Here is a 25,524-nt window from a genome sequence, read left to right as displayed (position 1 = left end):
TGATAGGATAGACAAGCCTTTTACTATCTAATGCTATATTCTTTGCAGGACTTACTAGTTTTAGTGTGCTTTAGATAAGGTTTCTATATAAATACAGTGATTGTATGCAGGTTAAGTATAATTTGTACTCTGATGTGTATTTTGCCCTTCTTTATTTGTCTAGTGATTTGCTATCCTTACAGGTAGTCTAGACTAGTGATTGATTACACTACAGCTAATTTATATCTTAGTTTAACCCTTTACCGATACATAAGTTGATATGTACAGGCATGCTCCCATGTATTCTTAAACAATGCTGTATGTTACATTACTTATTTTCTTACTGCTGGTCCACCTTCTGTTAATGACTTCCATGTAGTGGTCCATGAGAGGCCAATAGTTTTTAAGAAGGTTTTTCTAATATTCCCCTATTTTTCCCCCTTAGTAGTAAAATAACATAATTTATGTAAGAACTTACCTGATAAATTCATTTCTTTCATATTAGCAAGAGTCCATGAGCTAGTGACGTATGGGATATACATTCCTACCAGGAGGGGCAAAGTTTCCCAAACCTCAAAATGCCTATAAATACACCCCTCACCACACCCACAATTCAGTTTAAAGAATAGCCAAGAAGTGGGGTGATAAAAAAGTGCGAAAGCATATAAAATAAGGAATTGGAATAATTGTGCTTTATACAAAATCATAACCACCACAAAAAAAGGGCGGGCCTCATGGACTCTTGCTAATATGAAAGAAATGAATTTATCAGGTAAGTTCTTACATAAATTATGTTTTCTTTCATGTAATTAGCAAGAGTCCATGAGCTAGTGACGTATGGGATAATGACTACCCAAGATGTGGATCTTTCCACACAAGAGTCACTAGAGAGGGAGGGATAAAATAAAGACAGCCAATTCCTGCTGAAAATAATCCACACCCAAAATAAAGTTTAACGAAAAACATAAGCAGAAGATTCAAACTGAAACCGCTGCCTGAAGTACTTTTCTACCAAAAACTGCTTCAGAAGAAGAAAATACATCAAAATGGTAGAATTTAGTAAAAGTATGCAAAGAGGACCAAGTTGCTGCTTTGCAGATCTGGTCAACCGAAGCTTCATTCCTAAACGCCCAGGAAGTAGATACTGACCTAGTAGAATGAGCTGTAATTCTCTGAGGCGGAATTTTACCCTGACTCAACATAGGCAAGATGAATTAAAGATTTCAACCAAGATGCCAAAGAAATGGCAGAAGCTTTCTGGCCTTTTCTAGAACCGGAAAAGATAACAAATAGACTAGAAGTCTTACGGAAAGATTTCGTAGCTTCAACATAATATTTCAAAGCTCTAACAACATCCAAAGAATGCAACGATTTCTCCTTAGAATTCTTAGGATTAGGACATAATGAAGGAACCACAATTTCTCTACCAATGTTGTTGGAATTCACAACTTTAGGTAAAAATTCAAAAGAAGTTCGCAACACCGCCTTATCCTGATGAAAAATCAGAAAAGGAGACTCACAAGAAAGAGCAGATAATTCAGAAACTCTTCTGGCAGAAGAGATGGCCAAAAGGAACAAAACTTTCCAAGAAAGTAATTTAATGTCCAATGAATGCATAGGTTCAAACGGAGGAGCTTGAAGAGCTCCCAGAACCAAATTCAAACTCCAAGGAGGAGAAATTGACTTAATGACAGGTTTTATACGAACCAAAGCTTGTACAAAACAATGAATATCAGGAAGAATAGCAATCTTTCTGTGAAAAAGAACAGAAAGAGCAGAGATTTGTCCTTTCAAAGAACTTGCGGACAAACCCTTATCTAAATCATCCTGAAGAAACTGTAAAATTCTCGGTATTCTAAAAGAATGCCAAGAAAAATGATGAGAAAGACACCAAGAAATATAAGTCTTCCAGACTCTATAATATATCTCTCGAGATACAGATTTACGGGCCTGTAACATAGTATTAATCACAGAGTCAGAGAAACCTCTTTGACCAAGAATCAAGCGTTCAATCTCCATACCTTTAAATTTAAGGATTTCAGATCCTGATGGAAAAAAGGACCTTGTGACAGAAGGTCTGGTCTTAACGGAAGAGTCCATGGTTGGCAAGAGGCCATCCGGACAAGAACCAAAACCTGTGAGGCCATGCTGGAGCTACCAGCAGAACAAACGAGCATTCCTTCAGAATCTTGGAGATCACTCTTGGAAGAAGAACTAGAGGCGGAAAGATATAGACAGGATGATACTTCCAAGGAAGTGATAATGCATCCACTGCCTCCGCCTGAGGATCCCGGGATCTGGACAGATACCTGGGAAGTTTCTTGTTTAGATGGGACGCCATCAGATCTATTTCTGGAAGTTCCCACATTTGAACAATCTGAAGAAATACCTCTGGGTGAAGAGACCATTCGCCCGGATGCAACGTTTGGCGACTGAGATAATCCGCTTCCCAATTGTCTACACCTGGGATATGAACCGCAGAGATTAGACAGGAGCTGGATTCCGCCCAAACCAAAATTCGAGATACTTCTTTCATAGCCAGAGGACTGTGAGTCCCTCCTTGATGATTGATGTATGCCACAGTTGTGACATTGTCTGTCTGAAAACAAATGAACGATTCTCTCTTCAGAAGAGGCCAAAACTGAAGAGCTCTGAAAATTGCACGGAGTTCCAAGATATTGATAGGTAATCTCACCTCCTGAGATTCCCAAACTCCCTGTGCCGTCAGAGATCCCCACACAGCTCGCCAACCCGTGAGACTTGCATCTGTTGAAATTACAGTCCAGGTCGGAAGCACAAAAGAAGCCCCCTGAATTAAACGATGGTGATCTGTCCACCATGTTAGAGAGTGCCGAACAATCGGTTTTAAAGATATTGTTTGAGATATCTTCGTGTAATCCTTGCACCATTGCTTCAGCATACAGAGCTGAAGAGGTCGCATGTGAAAACGAGCAAAGGGGATCGCGTCCGATGCAGCAGTCATAAGACCTAGAATTTCCATGCATAAGGCTACCGAAGGGAATGATTGTGACTGAAGGTTTCGACAAGCTGCAATCAATTTTAGACGTCTCTTGTCTGTTAAAGACAGAGTCATGGACACTGAATCCATCTGGAAACCCAGAAAGGTTACCCTTGTCTGAGGAATCAAAGAACTTTTTGGTAAATTGATCCTCCAACCATGATCTTGAAGAAACAACACAAGTCGATTCGTATGAGATTCTGCTAAATGTAAAGACTGAGCAAGTACCAAGATATCGTCCAAATAAGGAAATACCACAATACCCTGTTCTCTGATTACAGAGAGAAGGGCACCGAGAACCTTTGTAAAAATTCTTGGAGCTGTAGCTAGGCCAAACGGCAGAGCCACAAACTGGTAATGCTTGTCCAGAAAAGAGAATCTCAGGAACTGAAAATGATCTGGATGAATCGGAATATGCAGATATGCATCCTGTAAATCTATTGTGGACATATAATTCCCTTGCTGAACAAAAGGCAAGATAGTCCTTACAGTTACCATTTTGAACGTTGGTATCCTTACATAACGATTCAATATTTTTAGATCCAGAACTGGTCTGAAGGAATTCTCCTTCTTTGGTACAATGAAGAGATTTGAATAAAACCCCATCCCCTGTTCCTGAATTGGAACTGGCATAATTACTCCAGTCAACTCTAGATCTGAAACACATTTCAGAAATGCTTGAGCTTTTACTGGATTTACTGGGACACGGGAAAGAAAAAATCTCTTTGCAGGAGGTCTTATCTTGAAACCAATTCTGTACCCTTCTGAAACAATGTTCTGAATCCAAAGATTGTGAACAGAATTGATCCAAATTTCCTTGAAAAAACGTAACCTGCCCCCTACCAGCTGAGCTGGAATGAGGGCCGCACCTTCATGTGGACTTAGAAGCAGGCTTTGCCTTTCTAGCTGGCTTGGATTTATTCCAGACTGGAGATGGTTTCCAAACTGAAACTGCTCCTGAGGATGAAGGATCAGGCTTTTGTTCTTTGTTGAAACGAAAGGAACGAAAACGATTATTAGCTCTGCTTTTACCTTTAGATTTTTTATCCTGTGGTAAAAAAGTTCCTTTCCCACCAGTAACAGTTGAAATGATGGAATCCAACTGAGAACCAAATAATTTGTTACCCTGGAAAGAAATAGAAAGTAAAGTTGATTTAGAAGCCATATCAGCATTCCAAGTTTTAAGCCATAAAGCTCTTCTAGCTAAAATAGCTAGAGACATAAACCTGACATCAACTCTGATAATATCAAAAATGGCATCACAGATAAAATTATTAGCATGCTGAAGAAGAATAATAATGTCATGAGAATCACGATGTGTTACTTGTTGCGCTAAAGTTTCCAACCAAAAAGTTGAAGCTGCAGCAACATCAGCCAAAGATATAGCAGGTCTAAGAAGATTACCTGAACACAGATAAGCTTTTCTTAGAAAGGACTCAATTTTCCTATCTAGAGGATCCTTAAACGAAGTACCATCTGACGTAGGAATAGTAGTACGTTTAGCAAGGGTAGAAATAGCCCCATCAACTTTAGGGATTTTGTCCCAAAATTCTAATCTGTCAGACGGCACAGGATATAAATGCTTAAAACGTTTAGAAGGAGTAAATGAATTACCCAATTTATCCCATTCTTTGGAAATTACTGCAGAAATAGCATTAGGAACAGGAAAAACTTCTGGAATAACCACAGGAGCTTTAAATACCTTATCTAAACGTTTAGAATTAGTATCAAGAGGACAAGAATCCTCTATTTCTAAAGCAATTAGAACTTCTTTAAGTAAAGAACGAATAAATTCCATTTTAAATAAATATGAAGATTTATCAGCATCAACCTCAGAGACAGAATCCTCTGAACCAGAGGAGTCATCAGAATCAGAATGATGATGTTCATTTAAAAATTCATCTGTAGGGAGAGAAGTTTTAAAAGATTTTTTACGTTTACTAGAAGGAGAAATAACAGACATAGCCTTCTTTATGGATTCAGAAACAAAATCTCTTATATTATCAGGAACATTCTGCACCTTAGATGTTGAGGGAACTGCAACAGGCAATGGTACTTTACTAAAGGAAATATTATCTGCTTTAACAAGTTTGTCATGACAATCAATACAAACAACAGCTGGAGAAATAGCTACCAAAAGTTTACAGCAGATACACTTAGCTTTGGTAGATTCAGCACTTGACAGCGATTTTCCTGTAGTATCTTCTGGCTCAGATGCAACGTGAGACATCTTGCAATATGTAAGAGAAAAAACAACATATAAAGCAAAATTGATCAAATTCCTTAAATGACAGTTTCAGGAATGGGAAAAAATGCCAAAGAACAAGCTTCTAGCAACCAGAAGCAATAAAAAATGAGACTTAAATAATGTGGAGACAAAAGCGACGCCCATATTTTTTCGCGCCAAATAAGACGCCCACATTATTTGGCGCCTAAATGCTTTTTGGCGCCAAAAATGACGCCACATCCGGAACGCCGACATCTTTGGCGCGAAATAACGTCAAAGAATGACGCAACTTCCGGCGACACGTATGACGCCGGAAACGGAAAAAAAAATTTTGCGCCAAAAAAGTCCGCGCCAAGAATGACGCAATAAAATGAAGCATTTTCAGCCCCCGCGAGCCTAACAGCCCACAGGGAAAAAGTCAAATTTTAAGGTAAGAAAAAATGGTCAAATCAAAATGCATTATCCCAAATATGAAACTGACTGTCTGAAAATAAGGAAAGTTGAACATTCTGAGTCAAGGCAAATAAATGTTTGAATACATATATTTAGAACTTTATAAACAAAGTGCCCAACCATAGCTTGGAGTGTCACAGAAAATAAGACTTACTTACCCCAGGACACTCATCTACATATAGCAGATAGCCAAACCAGTACTGAAACGAGAATCAGCAGAGGTAATGGTATATATAAGAGTATATCGTCGATCTGAAAAGGGAGGTAAGAGATGAATCTCTACGACCGATAACAGAGAACCTATGAAATAGACCCCGTAGAAGGAGATCACTGCATTCAAATAGGCAATACTCTCCTCACATCCCTCTGACATTCACTGCACGCTGAGAGGAAAACCGGGCTCCAACTTGCTGCGGAGCGCATATCAACGTAGAATCTAGCACAAACTTACTTCACCACCTCCATCGGAGGCAAAGTTTGTAAAACTGAATTGTGGGTGTGGTGAGGGGTGTATTTATAGGCATTTTGAGGTTTGGGAAACTTTGCCCCTCCTGGTAGGAATGTATATCCCATACGTCACTAGCTCATGGACTCTTGCTAATTACATGAAAGAAATTGTGACCGGCAGTCAAAGAGAGGCTTCTACTTATCATTTGGGATTCCTTTTTCTCATTTTCAGGTATTTGATGACAGGGCTTAAGCGTAATTTATCTCATTAAAAATGTGAGGTTTTTTATATTCTGTGCTATGCAAACATGTAAATTATCTTTCCTTTTTTATGTATATGCACAAGTTTTGGAATCTTGTTTTTATCTGCTTGTATGTTTACTCATAAACCTCAATAAAAAATAAAATTAAAAAATAGAAAAGTATTTTTTTTTTTGATGGCTTTCATGATATGTCTCACAGTTATTGAAAGACATGTATATGAACAGAAAATAAACTTACTTTGTGTATATGTGCAGGTCACTTTCTGAAGGTGCATCTGAAAGATTAATTCCATACATGTCTTTTGTTGACTGAACCAAATTCTAAAGGACAAAAAAAAAAAATGAAAATTATATATATTGACATTACTACCATAAAAGGAGAAAAAACTATAGCAGAATAAATGGACACTGTATTATAAAAATAATTCCCCTTAATGTGATTCCAATGACACCCACCAGCTGCAGAGTACTGTGTGTATGAGTTTACCTACATTTTTTTATAGAGAATGTATTACTCCTATTTTCAGTATGGGTGGCAGTTTCAACAGGCAGAAGCAGCTATTTAACTCACAAAATAGTCTCATTAATGGTCTCATTAATAGTGGCAAGCCTGTACTATTTCTGCATGCCTGAGGTATACTAACATACTGTGTATATATATAATAAAAGGCCAAGTGTGTTTGTCCGAAGCTGTCATGTGCAGTAGAGACTGCGCGCAAGGACAAACACACCTGGCCTTAGAGTCCTTACCTGAACAGCCGGTGCGGGCGAAACTGGGCCTGGCGTGAGTGGCGTGGAGGGGGCGTGGACGGGCGCGGTCGCGCGCATGAGGGATAGAAAGGGGAGAGAAATAGAAAGAGAGAGATAGAACGAGAGGGGGAGAGAACAGAATAGATGGGAAAGAGCAAGAGAGGGGGAGAGAGAGCAAAATAGAGTGAAGAGAGAGAGCAAAAGAGAGGGGGAGAGAGAAAATAAGAGGGGGAAGAGAGAGAGCAAAAGAGAGGTGGGAGAGAGTGCAAAAGAGAGGGGGAGAGAAAGCGCAAAAGAGAGGGGGGAGAGAGAGCGCAAAAGAGAGGGAGAGAGAGAGAGTGCAAAAGAGAGGGGGAGAGAGAGAAAGCAAAAGAGAGGGGGAGAGAGAGAAAGCAAAAGAGAGGGGGAGAGAGAGAAAGCAAAAGAGAGGGGGGAGAGAATGCAAAATAAAGAGGGGGGCAGATAGAGAGCAAGGGGTGGAACCGCTGTACTGCAAAAAATGTCCCGTGTACATGGGCTTTAGGACTAGTATATATATATCTCATACATAAAATAAACACTTAAGTTTTGTTATAAGTAATTCCTTTTCACATTTTAACCCTTGGTTGCCAAAAAAGACTGCATAGTAACATGCTACAAACATGTGCAGTTTGGCACTGAAAGGATTAATTGATATGAAGAGGACAGACAAGAATAGCTGAAACTGTAATTCCAACCAATTATTGGCCAGATTACAAGTGGAGTGCTATTTAACACTCCTGCTCACACACTAACTCTGCTAGCTTTTTGCTTTGGCTCGGGTAGGGCTCATATTACAAGTTGAAAGTAAACAGTTTTCGCACAAACGCTAATCCAATGCACGCAAAAAGCCGAACTTATAATATTGTGTGCACAATAACATATTCCCCCATAGAAGTCAATGGAGCAAAAAAAGTGGGGAAAAACCAAACACCCTACTTGAGAGCAAACCCGATGGCATATTATCAAGTGCACTAACCAGACATGAAAATATAAATATTTCACATTCCAAGGCCCTTTACATAGAAGAATATGTTCTACTTATATATAAATACATATTTCTACATATAATTTACAAACATAGATAAACTTTCTATAGGTTACAACAATATGGTATGGAATGCACTCCCCTCTTTGGCTGAATTGCTGCCGTTCTAAAGTCTCTCCGAAAACCGCTCCAAAACTTGTGTTTGTTTAGGGAGGCACTGGTCCACATTTATAAACACAAATAACATATTCTGATATGTACAGAACATTGGAGTATAACACTTAAATATAAATATTGCATAAATATGCTTTTACATGTATTCATCTATAGGGCTCCAATGCACTTATATATACTGTAAGTCTATATGTGTGTACATAAATCTGTCTGTAAATATATATACGTATAAATACACAAATACAAATGTATATATATATATATATATACACACACACACATACATATCCATCTTTAGACATGTATATGTTTGTATCTCAATGTTAAAGCACTTTGCCTGCCTTTTTTCTTTTTTCAAATACCTGAAACCTCATATCTTAGAGCCCTTAAAACTTTTTTTGCAATATTTTTTAAAAAAAATGTTTTAATTTTGTTTTTATTAGATAGTGTTATTATGAGTGTAACTAAACGTTATTATGCATTTTTGATGTTTTCTGACACTTATTTCTTTAGAGAAAGTGTACCAGAGCACTATCCAGACAAATGTTGCGTTCAAGCAATTACTTTCAACGTAATACGAGCGAAAAACCCGACATGCAAAAACACCCATGATAAACCCATTTCCGCTTGCACGTAACTGTTAGCGCTCCACTCGTAATCTGGCCCTATATCGTTAAAGGGACATGAAACCCAAAAATTTTCTTTCATGATTCAGATAGAGAATACAATTTTAAACAACTTTCCAATTAACTTCTATTATTTAATTTGCTTCCTTCTCTTGTTATCCTTTGCTGAATGGTTTATATAGGCAAGCTCAGGAGCAGCAGATACTCTAGGTTCTAGCTGTTCATTGGTGGTTGCATATATATATCGATTGTGATTGGCTCACCCATGTGTTCATTAAGAAACCATTAGTGCATTGCTGCTCCTTCAACAAATGATACCAAGAGAATGAAACAGATTAGATAATAGAAGTAAATTAGAAAGTTGTTTAAAATTGTATTCTCTATCTGAATCATAAAAGAATTTTTTTTGGGTTTCATGTCCCTTTAAGTTTACTTAACCCCTTGAGTGCTAATGACGGCTCTGAGCCGTCACAGAGTTTCCCACTCTGGTGCTAATGACGGCTCAGAGCCGTCACTAGCACTCTCCCAACTTGAGGGAAATCTGGGGGCTCCCACCCGCTCCTACCCCGGCGATCGGTGCTGCATAATGAAAGGCATCACCGGGGCTTCCGTTTTGCGTGGTGACGTCACGCGCAATAAACGTGATGACATCACCGCGCAACTTTATTTAACATTAACAATGTTAAATATAGGAGCATGGGGCATGCTGCTTAGAAGCCTGTATCTAAGGCATCTAAGCAGCTACAGACCCCCAAGACCCACCTTTGGAAAGGTAATCGCCTAACTTCTCCAACAGTGTAAGTCTTGGGGATCTGAAATAAATAAAAAAAAAATATTTTTAAAAATATTAAATAAAAAACCCTTTAAGAAAACCTTAGCACCCAGGTGAGAAAGTGCTTAGCACTCAAAGGGTTAAAGTTGTACTAACATTCTATTTCGTGAATCATATGCAAATGAAGTATGCTTAAAAAGCAAAACGTAGCTTTTATAAAAAAAAAATTATAAAAAAAATTATTTATATATATATATATATATATATACACACACATACACAATTCTGTTTTAGTTACTATTTCTTAATACACACTTAAAGCTTAAAGGGTCAGTAAAGTGAAAAGTAAAGATCCTGTGGAGACAGAAAAGGAGGCGCCACATAGAACAATAACGTCTGATCTGATGCACAAATGAAGATGAACAAATGGCAAATCACATAGGTGAAGACACACACAGTGCCCTTAACAGCGGGCCGGGACCTCTTAGTCACCCGACAGACTCACTCCCGGTATCTAACAGCCAGTCATGTGATAGCGTCTCCCCAATCGGGAATACTTCCTCCAATAAGCGTCAGAGACCACGTCCTGGATACCAGCATCAATTGACTCAGCCGTATAGGGGGTGTGTGATATGATGGACTCCCACCTTGTAAAGGCAGTGTTTACGGAACAATATCCGTATAAAAGGGAGGTTAATTATTTACAGAGCAGGGGTGAATAAAATAAAAACAAGTTTATTAAAAACAAGTTTAAAACACAGCAACGTGTTTTTCGCCCAACAGTGCCGTTTCATCAGGCTGTAACAACAAGTTGAATTCCCTAGCGCTACATATACCTCCCTTAAGCCAATCACTGATTGGTATAACCACACACCCTCACCGGATATCACACCTCTTAGATTGATACACAAAAATTGAAACAAATAACATCATAAATATCTATCCTAGATCAAAACAAGGGGAAATATATATATATATCCCAATAAAACATATACACATAATTAGCATTTAACTTATCAAATCCTTTTTTGGATCTGCAAAGATAAAGTCATTCCTTACCCTATTTCAAAACTGTTGATTGCAACCTGGTATTCTATGGGCGGTATATAGACGATCTGATCTTTGTCTGGAGAGGTGACTCAGTATCAGCTAACATCTTTGTAGAACACCTCAATAGTAATAATAGGGGCCTTAAATTTACTAGTTACATTAATAATGAGGCAATTGTCTTTTTAGATCTAGATCAGTGGCGTCACTAGAGTTGGTGTCACCCGGTGCAGTAAGTTATGGTGTCACCCCCCAGTAATGTTTTTTTTTTACTGCAAGAAGAGGATTTCATAAAAAAGGCAAATTTCTCCAATGAACAGAAAGCAAACACAAAAACACAGAGACACACACATACAAACACTCAGACACACATAAAAACACACTCAGATGCACACACAAACACTCAGAAACACACTCAGACACACACACACACACACACAAAAAACACTCAGACACACACACAAAAACAAATAAGACACACACAAACACTTAGACACTGACACACACAAAAACACTCAGGCACACACACACACAAAAACTCAGACACACACACATACAAAATATGTAAACTGCACTGCATTAATTATAAAGCTCATGCCTAGAGCTGCTCCCTGGCTCAGCAGAGCATCAAATCACGCCCACAACATTCATAGTGAAATTGGGCAGGGGAGGAGCAAAGTACAAACAAGCAAAAGCAGCCGGGAAAACTATTTGTGGAAATTCCGGCGCAGGCTCAAGGGGCAAAAAAATTAAGTGTGTCTACAACTTCATCAGTCCCACTAATGTTCACAACTTCTGGCCCCTCTATAAAAAAATATATGCATCTCTACATTGTATTTCTTTGAATTTCAATAAAATAAAATAAAAAAAAATTGCTGGTGGTGTCACCCCCTGGAGGGTGTCACCCAGATGCGGTTGTTGATGGGAAGGTTACAAGTACAATCTATTTCAATACGGTTGATTGCAATAGTTATCTGGACTTTACCAGTAATCACTATTACCCGTGGAAAAGGAATGTCCCCTATGGGCAATTCAAACAAGTGCACAGGAATTGCAGCACACTTCCCGATTATGAGGCGCAAAGTCTGATTTTAAAGAAAAGATTTCGAGAGAAAAAGTATCCATCTCATATAATTGATAATGGATAAAGAAGAGCTAAATTTGATGACAGGGATGAATATTTTCTAACTAAAAAAGAGAATAATGCTAGAAATCAAACTATGTTAATCACACAGTATAATTGTAATCATAATTTAATAAAACAAATAATTGATAAACACTGGAACATTTTGACTAAGGATCCTATTTTAGGTAATCTGATAGAAAAAAAAGCCTGTAGTGGTGTTCAAAAGGGCACCAAATCTAAAGACCATTTTGGCACCAAGCAAAATAGTCAAACATAGGAAAAAAAAACTTCTAGGACTCAAATTACCAGAAATAGGGAAGCCAACCAAGGATCTTTCAGATGTGGGGTAAAGAGATGTAAAATGTGTGTTCATACTGGACATCACAAACATACTTTCCAATCTTTTGCGACTAAGATGATCTATCCCAAGCTGGCCACATATCTTGTGCATCAGACTATGTTATTTACCTTCTCACTTACATTTGTGGGATCCAGTATGCTGGTCGCACCTGTAGGAGCCTCAGTATTAGATAGTCTGAGCATCACTGTAATATGAAGAATAATTATAAACTACATACGGCTAGATTACGAGTTTTGCGGTATGAGTAAAAAAGCAGCGTTAATGCTCTTTTTCACTACCGCTGGTATTACGAGTCTTGCAGGTTTAGGAGCAAACGTAACTACCGCAGCTTTCCAAAAATCCTGTTTCAATGGGACTTCCTTTGCGCCGGTATTACGAGTCTGCCTGGGAGGCCAAAAAGTGAGCGGTACAGCCTAAAACTTCAAGATCCATAAAATAAACTGAAAGTCAGTAGTTATGAGTTTTACGCTACAAAGCTGTAACATAAAACTCCTAACTAAAGTGCTAAAAAGTACACTAACACCCATAAACTACCTATTAACCCCTGAACTGAGGCCCTCCTGCATCGCAAATAATAAAATAAATTTATTAACCCCTAATCTGCAGCTCCGGACATTGCTGCCACTATAATAAACATATTAACCCCTAAACCACCATACTCCCGCATCGCAAACACTAGTTAAATATTATTAACACCAAATCTGCCACCCCAAACATCGCTGCCACCTACATACATTTATTAACCCCCAATCTGCCACCCCAACGTCGCCGCCACTATACTAAATCTATTAACCCCTAAACCTAACCCTAAGTCTAACCCTAACACCCACTAACTTTAATGTAATTAAAATAAATCTAAATAAAACCTACTATTAATAACTAAATAATTCCTATTTAAAACTAAATACTTACCTGTAAAATAAACCCTAAGCTAGCTACAATATAACTAATAGTTACATTGTATCTAGCTTAGGTTTTATTTTTATTTCACAGGCAAGTTTGTATTTATTTTAACTGGGTAGAATAGTTACTAAATAGTTATTAACTATTTACTAACTACCTAGCTAAAATAAATACAAATTTACCTGTAAAATAAAACCTAACCTTACACTACAATTAAATAAATTACATAAATGAAATACAAATAACTAAATTACAAACCCCCCCCACTAAATTACACAAAATAAAAAAAGAAATTATCAGATATTTAAACTAATTACACCTAATCTAATAGCCCTATCAAAATAAAAAATGCCCCCGCAAAATAAAAAAACCCTAGCCTAAACTAAACTACCAATAGCCCTTAAAAGGGCCTTTTGCGGGGCATTGCCCCAAAGAAAACAGCTCTTTTACCTGTAAAAAAAAAATACAAACACCCCCCCAACAGTAAAACCCACCACCCACACAACCAACCCCTCAAATAAAATCCTAACTAAAAAAACCTAAGATCCCCATTGCCCTGAAAAGGGCATTTGGATGGGCATTGCCCTTACAAGGGCATTTAGCTCTTTTTCCGCCCAAACCCTAATCTAAAAATAAAATCCACCCAATAAACCGTTAAAAAAGCCTAACACTAACCTCCAAAGATCCACTTACAGTTTTTGAAGACCCGACATCCATTCTCAATGAAGCCGGCAGAAGTCCTCAACGAAGCGGCAGAAGTCTTCATCCAACCGGGCAGAAGTCTTCATCCAGACGGCATCTTCTATCTTCATCCATCCGGCGTGGGTCCATCTTCAAGACATTCGGCGCGGAGCATCCTCTTCAATTGACGTCTTCTTGAACAATGAATTCTCCTTTAAATGACATCATCCAAGATGGTGTCCCTTGAATTCCGATTGGCTGATAGAATTCTATCAGCCAATCGGAATTAAAGGTGAAAAAATCCTATTGGCTGATGCAACCAGCCAATAGGATTGAGCTTGCATTCTATTGGCTAATTGGAACAGCCAATAGAATGCAAGCTCAATCCTATTGGCTGATTGCATCAGCCAAAAGGATTTTTTTACCTTTAATTCCGATTGGCTGATAGAAATCAGCCAATCGGATTTCAAGGGACACCATCTTGGATGACGTCATTTAAAGGAGAATTCATTGTTCAAGAAGACGTCGATTGAAGAGGATGCTCTGCGCCGGATGGATGAAGATAGAAGATGCCGTCTGGATGAAGACTTCTGCCCGGTTGGATGAAGACTTCTGCCCGGTTGGATGAAGACTTCTGCCGGCTTTGTTGAGGATGGATGTCGGGTCTTTAAAAACTGTAAGTGGATCTTCGGGGGTTAGTGTTAGGCTTTTTTAAGGGTTTATTGGGTGGGTTTTATTTTTAAATTAGGGTTTGGGCGGAGAAAGAGCTAAATGCCCTTTTAAGGGCAATGCCCATCCAAATGCCCTTTTCAGGGCAATGGGGAGCTTAGGTTTTTTTAGTTAGGATTTTATTTGGGGAGTTGGTTGTGTGGATGGTGGGTTTTACTGTTGGGGGGATTTGTATTTTTCTTTACAGGTAAAAGAGCTGATTTCTTTTGGGCATTGCCTCGCAAAAGGCCCTTTTAAGGGTTATTGGTAGTTTAGTTTAGGCTAAGGCTTTTTTTATTTTGGAGGGCTTTTTTATTTTGATAGGGCTATTAGATTAGGTGTAATTAGTTTAAATATCTGATAATTTCTTTTTTTTATTTTGTGTAATTTAGTGGGGGGGTTTTTGTGATTTAGTTAATTGTATTTAATTTATGTGATTTATTTAATTGTAGTGTAAGGTTAGGTGTAAGTTTAAGAAAGGTTAGGTTTTATTTTACAGGTAAGTATGTATTTATTTTAGCTAGGTAGTTAGTAAATAGTTAATAACTATTTAGTAACTATTCTACCTAGTTAAAATAAATACAAACTTGCCTGTGAAATAAAAATAAAACCTAAGCTAGATACAATGTAACTATTAGTTATACTGTAGCTAGCTTATGGTTTATTTTACAGGTAAGTATTTAGTTTTGAATAGGAATTATTTAGTTATTAATAGTAGGCTTTATTTAGATTTATTTTAATTACAATAAAGTTAGTGGGTGTTATGGTTAGACTTAGGGTTAGGTTTAGGGGTTAATAGATTTAGTATAGTGGCGGCGACGCTGGGGCGGCAGATTGGGGGTTAATAAATGTAGGTAGGTGGCGGCATGTTAGGGGCGGCAGATTAGGGGTTAATAATATTTAACTAGTGTTTGCAATGCGAGAGTATGGCAGTTTAGGGGTTAATATGTTAATTATAGTGTCGGCGATGTCCGAAGCGGCAGATTAGGGGTTAATAAGTATGATGTAGGTGTTGGCGATGTCGGGGGCGGCAGATTAGGGGTTAATAAGTGTAAGATTTGGGGTGTTTAGACTCATGGTTTATGTTAGGGTGTTAGGTGTAAACATAAATTTTATTTCCCCATAGGAATCAATGGGGCTGCGTTACGGAGCTTTACGCTCCTTTATTGCAGGTGTTAGGCTTTTTTTCAGCCGGCTCTCCCCATTGATGTCTATGGGGAAATCGTGCACGAGCACGTAAAACCAGCTTACCGCAGCTCACCACAGCGCTGGTATTGGTGTGCGGTATGGAGCTCAATTTTGCTCTACGCTCATTTCTTGCCTGCTAACGCTGGTTTTTTGTAAGCCTGTAATACCAGCGCTGTAGGTAAGTGAGCGGTGACAAGTTAGTACCGCACCGCTCTTACCGCAAAACTCGTAATCTAGCCGATAGTGTTCCCAGATATTGTCACACTAAACATAATGGTAATGCAGAGTGTTTTTCTATTTTGCCTATAGAACATATAACCATGACTCATCTTTATAACAGATTTTTTAGGCTCAGACAGAGGTAGTGGTAAGAATAAGGGTTGGCGCTAACTGTAATCCTAAAAGCCTAGTTATAAAAACTACTCCTCCTTAGTAGTTCGAAATAGAGTTAATAATGAAAACTAGAGGTAAATAACTGGCGCTAAACAAATAGCTAGGATTACACTACCTAAGGGATAATATTAAATCAATACCTATATAGTAAATATCTGTGGTCAAATACAACTCGTGATACAAAAAAATAACATTAATGTGAATTAACCTAGAAATGACAAGTGCACTTGCTACTTAGTGTCAATCCTTAAAATGCAAATAATAAAACTCTGTGGTCTAATCCGTGCTGTGGTGTGGGCTAAAATCTAACAATAGCCTCAACTAGTATTTTGATGCAGGCCAAAGGATACAATGTGTAAAAAAATTAATCAAAAAACGGTGTTATAGCGGTCTGCTAAGTGGAACAATAATAAAATCTGTTAAAGTGTATAGGTGCCGGTTTATGCAAATAAATCTCTCTGACTATAGTTTAAAAAATATATATATATTTAATACTAAACATTAATATATAAATGTTGCTGACTGTTATAAAAAATTAAAACACACACTAGGGACGTCTCCCTTAAGTGTAATAGGCAAGAAACAAATATTGGCTCCAAATAGAATGAATATATCACACGTATGTCTGATATAACAAAGTTCCTGTATGATGGGAAAGTCACAGTTTTATAACTAGTAAGGTACCTTACTGAACTCGGAGTAATGGGAGCTGGCAGCTCGACCGTATGTTAATTCCTTGTGCTTTCTTCGGCGTCTGTGTTTGACGGGGTATTTCGCGGCTAAACAACAAGCCGCCCACTTTCGTAATGATTGGCGGTTTGGGCCACACACCCTTTCTTTGATAGGCCGGATGGATCCTCGTACTGAGTGAGTGTGACGGTACCTCTGATGATAGGTGTAGCAGTCTGGTCAATGTCACAACGTCACAAGGTGCCTGTGAACCTTAAATAAGGTGGAAGTGTTCCTTAAAAACTGCACTCCAAGCAGTATTAGCAGCAGGATAGGACAACTAGTGTTGGCGCTGATCAGATCCCTGGTCCTCAAGTGGCAGTTGACTTTGTTAGTCCACAAGAGGGGGCTGGATCGCAGCTGTTAGTGTCGTATAAGTCTCGTAGTGTCCCAATAGTAAAAACAAAATCACTGGAGTAAATTCTACGCGTTTCACCCCAGGAGGGCTTTATCAAGACAGAGGTAGACCTACTGGATTCACAAACTAAGGACCTTGTATCCATCTGGTCTAAATATGAATGTGGATCTGGCGGCCTTTCACTGATTACAATAAGGGTTACCAACACTTTTGATTTTTTTTTTTTGTTTCTTTTGATGTTACATTAGGGTCTGACTATCCAGTAGGGTTTATATACACATACATATATATTTTTTTCATCATATTAGAATCACTGAGCCTGCTGACATATCGGTTATTTGAACATCACCATTATGTATTTTAATGTTTTTTATGTATATAAGGTTTTAGTATTATGTTTATCACATATAAATTTTATATATATGTTTGTTATCTGCAATTTATTTGCTAATGATGATTTTGATAGTTTAAATCACTTTTAGATTTTTATGTTGTCAATATTCATACTATATTAACTATTATGATCAATTATTTTTTAAGATTTATTCCTTATCAATTAGGGGGATATTATTTATCAATTCTTATTCATGCTCAATAAAATTTGGTCCGTTGGTACTTTAGTCTATATGAATGGTGGGGCTATAATAACATAATTTATGCTTACCTGATAAATGTATTTCTCTTGTAGTGTATCCAGTCCACGGATCATCCATTACTTATGGAATATATTCTCCTTCCCAACAGGAAGTTGCAAGAGTCCACCCACAGCAAAGCTGCTATATAGCTCCTCCCCTAACTGCCATATTCAGTCATTCGACTGAAAACATGCAGAGAAAGGAAAAACCATAGGGTGCAGTGGTGACTGTAGCTCAAATGAAAAAATTACCTGCCTTAAAGTGACAGGGCGGGCCGTGGACTGGATACACTACAAGAGAAATAAATTTATCAGGTAAGCATAAATTATGTTTTCTCTTGTTAAGTGTATCCAGTCCACGGATCATCCATTACTTATGGAATACCAATACCAAAGCTAAAGTACACGGATGATGGGAGGGACAAGGCAGGTACTTAAACGGAAGTTACCACTGCCTGTAAAAAAACCCTTTCTCCCAAAAATAGCCTCCGAAGAAGCAAGGTATCAAATTTGTTAAATTTGAAAAAGTATGAAGCGCAGACCAAGACTCCGTCTTGTAAATCTATTCAACAGAAGCCACATTTAAAAAAGGCCCAAGTGAAAACCACAGCTCTAGTAGAATGAGCTGCAATCCCTTCAGGAGGCTGCTGTCCAGCAGTCTCATAAGCTAAATGAATTATGCTTTTTAACCAAAAAGACAGAGAGGCTGCTGAAGTCTTTTGACCTCTCCTCTGTCCAGAATAGACAACAAACAAGGTGAACGTTTGATGAAAACTGTAGTAGCTTGTAAGTAAAACTTTAAAGCACAAACCACGTCCAATATTGTGTAATAGACGTTCCTTCTTTGAGGAAGGATTAGGATACAAGCATGGAACAACTATCTCTTGAGTGATGTTCTTGTTAGATACCACCTTAGGAAAAAACCCAGGTTGGTACGCAGGACTACCTTATCCGTACGAAGGACCAGATAAGGAGAATCACATTGTAACACAGATAACTTGGAGACTCTACGAGTCGAGGAAATAGCTACCCAAAAGGAACTTTCCAAGATAAAGATTGATATCTATGGAACAAAAAAGGTTCAAACGGAACTTCTTGAAGAGCCTTAAGAACCAGGTTTAAGCTCCATGGTGGAGCAACAGTTTTAAACACAGGCTTGGATCTAACCAAAGCCTGACCAAATGCCTGAACGTCTAGAATACCTGCCAGACGCTGGTGCAAAAAAATAGACAGAGTAAAAATCTGTCCCTTTTAAGGAATTAGCTGACAACCCTTTTCTCAAAAACATCTTGGAGAAAAGATAATATCCTGGGAATCCAGGCTTTACTCCATGAGTAACCCTTGGATTCATAACAATCAGATATTTACACCATATCTATGTTCAATTTTCCTAGAGACAGGCTTTCATGTCTGTATTAAGGTATCAATGACTAACTCGGAGAAGCCATGCTTTGATAACATCAAGCGTTCAGTCTCCAGACAGTCCATCTCATATTGATTCTATTTAGATGGTTGAAAGGACCCTGAGGTAGAGGGACCTGTCTCAGAAGCAGAGACCGTGATGGAAAGGATGACATGTCCACCAGATCTGCATACCAGGTCCTGCGTGGCTACACAGGCTCTGTCAAAAACACCAAAGCCCTCTCCTGCTTGGTCTTGACCTCCGAAGGAAATCCCACTCCCCCGGAAGAAAAGTCTGACGACTTAGAAAATCCACCTCCCAGTTCTCAACACCTGGGATATGGATAGCTGATAGACAAGAGTGAGTCTCTGTCCAGTGAATTATTGTAAGACTTCTAACATCACTAGGGAACTTCTGTTCCCCCTTGATGGCTGATGTAAGCCACAGTCGTGTATATTGTCCGACTGAGTATGATGTACCTCAGAGTTGCTAACTGAGGCCAAGTCTGAAGAGCATGGAATATCACTCCCGGAATATTTATTAGGAGGGTCTCCTCCTAAGTCCACTATCCCTGAGCCTTCAGGGAGTTCCAGACTGCATCCCAACCTAAAAGGCTGGCATCCATTGTAACAATTGTCCCATCTGACCTGCGGAAGGTCATACCCTTGGACAGATGGACCCGACATAGTCACCAGAGAAGAGAATCTCTGGTCTCTTGGTCCAGGTTCAACAGGGGGACAAATCTGTGTAATCCCCGTTCCTCTGACTGAGCATGCATAGTTGCAGCGGTCTGAAATGTAGACGTGCAAACGGTACTATGTCCCTTGCCACTACCTATTAAGCCGATTTCATTCATGTACTGAGCCACCGAAGGGCGCGGATGGGATGAAAAACATGGCAGAAATTTAGAAACTTTAACAACCTGGACTCCGTCAGGTAAATTTTCATTTCTACAGAATCTATCAGAGTCCCTAGGAGGGAAACCCTTGAAATTGGGGATAGAGAACTCTTTCCTTGTTCACTTTCCACACATGTGATCTCAGAAATGCCAGTACTACGTCCGTATGAGACTTGGTAATTTGGATGTTTGACGCCTGTATCAGGATGTCATCTAACTAAGGGGCCACTTCTATGCCCCGCGGCCTAAGGACCGCCAAAGCGACCCCAGAACCTCCATAAAGATTCTTGGGGCTGTAGATATCCCAAAGGAAAGAGCTACAAACTGGTAATGCCTGTCTAGAAAGGCAAACCTGAAAAACGAAGGTGATCTTTATGCATCACAATGTGAGGATAAGCATCCTTCAAATCCATTGTAGTCCTCCATTGACTCTCCTGGATCATAGTTAAGATGGTACGAAAAGTTTCCATCTTAAATGACGGAATTCTGAGGAATTTGTTTAAGATCTTTAGATCCAAAATAGGTCTGAAGGTTCCCTCACCTTGGGAACCACAAACAGATTTGAGTAAAAACTCTGTCCCTGTTCCTCTCTTGGAACTGGATGGATCTCGTACACAATGTAAGAATGCCTCCTTCTTTATCTGGTTTGCAGATAATTGTGAAAGGCGAAATCTCCCCTTTTTTTGGGGGGGAATCTTTGAAATCCAGAAGATATCTCTGGGATATAAATTCCAATGCCTAGGGATCCTGGGCATCTCTTGCCCACGCCCGGGTGAAGAATGAAAGTCTGCCCCCTATAGGATCCGTTACCGGATAGGGGTCCGTTCCTTCATGCTGCCTTAGAGGCAGCAGCAGGCTCCTTGGCCTGCTTATCTTTGTTCCAGGTCGCCTTGGACTGAGCAAAAATTCCCTCTTGTTTTGCCTTAGAGGAAGTGGATGCCACACCTGCCCTGAAGTTATAAAAGGCACGAAAATTAGACCTTTTTTGGCCCTTGATTCCTATTCTGAGGAAGGGCATGACCTTTTCCTCCAGTGATATAAGCAATAATCTCCTTCAAACCAGGCCCGAATAGGGTCTGCCCCATGAAGGGAAGTTAAGTAGCTTATTTATTAAAGTCACGACAGCTGACCATGATATAAGCCATAGCGCTCTGCGCGCCAGTATAGTAAAAAACAGAATTCTTAGCCGTTAGTCTAGTCAAATGAACAAAGGCATCAGAAAACAAAGGAATTCGCTAGCATAAGCTTGTCAAATATATTCATCCAATGGAGTCGCTAACTGTAAAGCCTCATCAAGAGACTCAACCCAGAACGCCGCAGCAGCAGTAACAGAAGCAATGTATGCAAGGGGCTGCAGGATAAAACCCTGTTGAATAAACATTTTTTATCCATTGGATCTAAAAAGCACAACTGTCCTCGCCAGAGGTAGTGGTACGCTTAGCTAGAGTAGAAACTCTTCTCTCCACCTTAGGAACTGTCTGCCAGAAGTCCCGTGTTGTGGTAACTATTAGAAAACATTCTTCTAAAAAAATAGGAGGGGAAGAGAACGGCACACCTGGTCTATCCCATTCCTTATTAAAAAAAAAAAAAAAAAAAAAATTTTTTTAGTAAATCTCTTTAGGTATTGGAAAAACATCAGTACACACCGGCACTGCATATTATTTATCCAGTCTACACAATTTCTCTGGCCCTGCGATTGTACACATTCATTCAGAGCAGCCAAAGCCTCCCTGAGCAACAAGTGGAGGTTCTCAAGCATAAATTTTAAATGTAGAAATATCAGAATCAGGTTAAATCATCTTCCCTGAGTAAAAAAAAAAAAAAATCACCCACAGACTAAGCATATTGTGAGGTAGTATCATACATGGTTCTTAAAGCGTCTGTATGCTCTGTATCTACCCCCAGAGCTATCTGCTTTCCTTTAATTTCAGGTAGTCTGACTAATACTGCTGCCAGAGTATTATTCACCACCTTTGCCATGTCTTGTAAAATAAACGCTATGGACGCCCTTGATGTACTTGGCGCCATTTGAGCGTGAGTCCCTGAAGCGGGAGTCGAAGGGTCTGACACGTGGGGAGAGTTAATCGGCACAACTTTCCCCTCGACAGAATCCCCTGGTAAAATAAACGCTATGGGTGCCCTTGATGTACTTGGCGCCATTTGAGCGTGAGTCCCTAAAGCGGGAGTCAAAAGGTCTGACACGTGGGGAGAATTAATCGGCATAACTACCCCCACGACAGAATCCTCTGGTGATAATGTTTTTAAAGACAAAAAATGATCTTTATTGTTTAACATGAAATCAGTACATCTGGTACACATTCTAAGATGGGGTTCCACCATGGCTTTAAAACATAATGAACACAGAGCTTCCTCTATGTCAGACATGTTAGAACAGACAAATAATGAGACTAATAAGCTTGGAAAACACTTTAAATCAAGTTAACAAGCAAATATATAAAACGTTACTGTGCCTTTAAGAGAAACAAATTTTGTCAAAATTTGAAAAACAGTGAAAAAAGGCAGTAAAACAAACAAAATTTTTACAGTACATGTAATAAGGTAACAGAGCATTGCACCCACTTGCAAATGGATGATTAACCCCTTAATGCAAAAAACAGATAAAAAAAAACGACATAGACGTTTTTTAAAACAGACACAACAAAACTGCTACAGCAGAGCTGTGGATTACCTTCCCTATAAACGATTTTGGAAGTCTTTTTAGCCCTTTAGAAATGTCCTGTAGTATTCATGGGACTGCTGAGGGAATCTGGATAATTAATTTTGTAATTTTAACTGCGCAAAAAAGCGCTAAATTAGGCCCCTCCCACTCATATTACAACAGTGGGAAGCTTCAGTTAACTGTTTCTATGCAAAATTTAAGCCAGCCATGTGGAAAAAACTTAGGCCCCAATAAGTTTTATCACCAAACATATGTTAAAAACGATTAAACATGCCAGCAAACGTTTTAAAACACATTTTTACAAGAGTATGTATCTCTATTAATAAGCCTGATACCAGTCGCTTTTACTGCATTTAAGGCTATACCAACATTACAGTGTTATCACCAATGTACGTTAAAAAACGATTAAACATGCCAGCAAACGTTTTAAAACACATTTTTATAAGAGTATGTATCTCTATTAATAAGCCTGATACCAGTCGCTATCGCTGCATTTAAGGCTTTACTTACATTACTTCGGTATCAGCAGTATTTTCTTAGTCAATTCCATTCCTAGAAAAATATTTTACTGCACATACCTTATCTGCAGGAAAACCTGCACGCCATTCCCCCTCTGAAGTACCTCACTCCTCAGAATGTGTGAGAACAGCAAATGGATCTCAGTTACGTCTGCTAAGATCATAGAAAAACGCAGGCAGATTCTTCTTTCAAATACTGCCTGAGAAAAACAGCACACTCCGGTGCCATTTAAAAATAACAAACTTTTGATTGAAGAATAAACTAAGTATAAATCACCACAGACTCTCACGACCTCCTATGTATGTTGAGGCTTGCAAGAGAATGACTGAATATGGCAGTTAGGGGAGGAGCTATATAGCAGCTTTGCTGTGGGTGGACTCTTGCAACTTCCTGTTGGGAAGGAGAATATATTCCATAAGTAATGGATGATCCGTGGACTGGATACACTTAACAAGAGAAATATATTTTATTCATATAAGTATATCTACATTTATATATATATAGTTGTCATCCCACTGTAGAATACAGTTATTATTCAGATGTCATATCTAATTATTGTTCAATCTTTAGGGCAAGGAATGACTTTATCTTTGCAGATCCAAAAAAGGATTTGATAAGTTGAACGCTAATTATGAGTATATGTTTTTTTCCTTTGTTTTGATCTAGGATAGATATTTACAATGTTATTTGTTGTGATTGTTGTGTATCAATCTAAGAGGCGTGATATCCGGTGAGGGCGTGTTGTTATACTAATCAGTGATTGGCTTAAGGGAGGTATATGTAGAGCTAGGGGATTCAACTTGTTGTTACAGCCTGATGAAACGGCACTGTTGGCCGAGAAACACGTTGCTGTGTTTTAAACTTGTTTTTAATAAACTTGTTTTTATTTTATTCACCCCTGCTCTGTAAATAATTAACCTCCCTTTCATACGGATATTGTTCTGTAAACACTGCCTTTACAAGGTGGGAGTCCATCATATCACACACCACCTATCCGGCTGAGTCGATTGATGCTGGTATCCAGGACGTGGTCTCTGACGCTCATCGGAGGAAGTATTCCCGATTGGGGAGACGCTATCATATGACCGGCTGTTGGATACCGGGAGTGAGTCTGTCGGGCGACCAAGAGGTCCCGGCCCGCTGTTAAGGGCACTGTGTGTGCCCTCCCCTATGTGAGTTGCCATTTGTTTGCCTTCATTTGTGCATCAGATCAGACGTTATTGTTCTATGTGGCGCCCCCTTTTCTGTCTCCACAGGATCTTCACTTGAACACATCTTTTGGGAGAGCGCCGTGTTTCCGGATTATTATCTCTTGTTTTTGGACTATACTTCTGTCTGGTCCTTTTTAATGTGAGCGCACCTCTTGAGGGTTTCCAAGCCCCACTCGTTCAATACAACATGAAAAGTAAACTTTTATTATTCAGATAGAGAATGCAATTTTAATCAACTTTCAAGTTTATATCTATGATCAGATTTGCCTCTCTCTCTCTGAACAAGCAACCACTGTGCAGAATGGATGAGGTTTAGGATTATTAATTCCATGGAATCCACTCCAGGTTCACCTGGGGCACTGGAAAAGCTACAAATTTCAGATTTAAATTACAGGAAAAACAGGCAATGTGAATAATAAAAGAGTACTGCATTTTTTTTTCACTATGCATTAAATTAAAAAAAAGAAAGCTTTTTGCGCGAGTCGGGTTGTGCTTGTATTACAAGATGAAAGTAAAAAACTCAACACCTAAAAAGCTGAACTTAACCTATTCCCCCTTAGAAGTTAACGTGCAAACAATCTCATATTCTCAAGTGCGCTAACCCAACATGAAAATATTAACATTTCACATTCCAATGTTCTGCATATAGAAGAAAATGTTATATTTATTCATAAATACATATTTCTATATATCTGATGGCTTTTTGCACAAATATATATATGTATGCCTACTTAAATACACACTATAACACTTTATTAAATATGAATAAATACATATGTACTCACATATAAACACACACACATGTATATATATATATATATATATATATATATATATATATATATATATATATATATATATATATATATATATATATATATATATATATATAAGGCTGTGTATGCACTCCCACCATCAAACAAAAACTGCCAGGGTGCTATAGTATGATTAAATGCAAACTTGTAGGAAT

General features: G+C 38.6%; 1 protein-coding gene across 1 annotated transcript in view; it reads right to left on the bottom strand.

Annotated features, from left to right (window-relative positions):
* FIG4 (FIG4 phosphoinositide 5-phosphatase) overlaps positions 1 to 25,524 on the bottom strand; it is a 1,077,570-nt gene that overhangs the window by 192,685 nt on the left and 859,361 nt on the right. The window contains exon 22 of the mRNA XM_053710848.1: positions 6,627 to 6,709. Within this exon, the coding sequence (XP_053566823.1) occupies positions 6,627 to 6,709 (83 nt within the window). The remainder of the gene's footprint in view (positions 1 to 6,626; positions 6,710 to 25,524) is intronic.

This window comes from Bombina bombina, chromosome 4, assembly GCF_027579735.1.
Source record: "Bombina bombina isolate aBomBom1 chromosome 4, aBomBom1.pri, whole genome shotgun sequence".
NCBI classification, from domain to species: Eukaryota; Metazoa; Chordata; class Amphibia; order Anura; family Bombinatoridae; genus Bombina; species Bombina bombina.
This window is presented reverse-complemented; position numbering and strand designations above follow the sequence as displayed.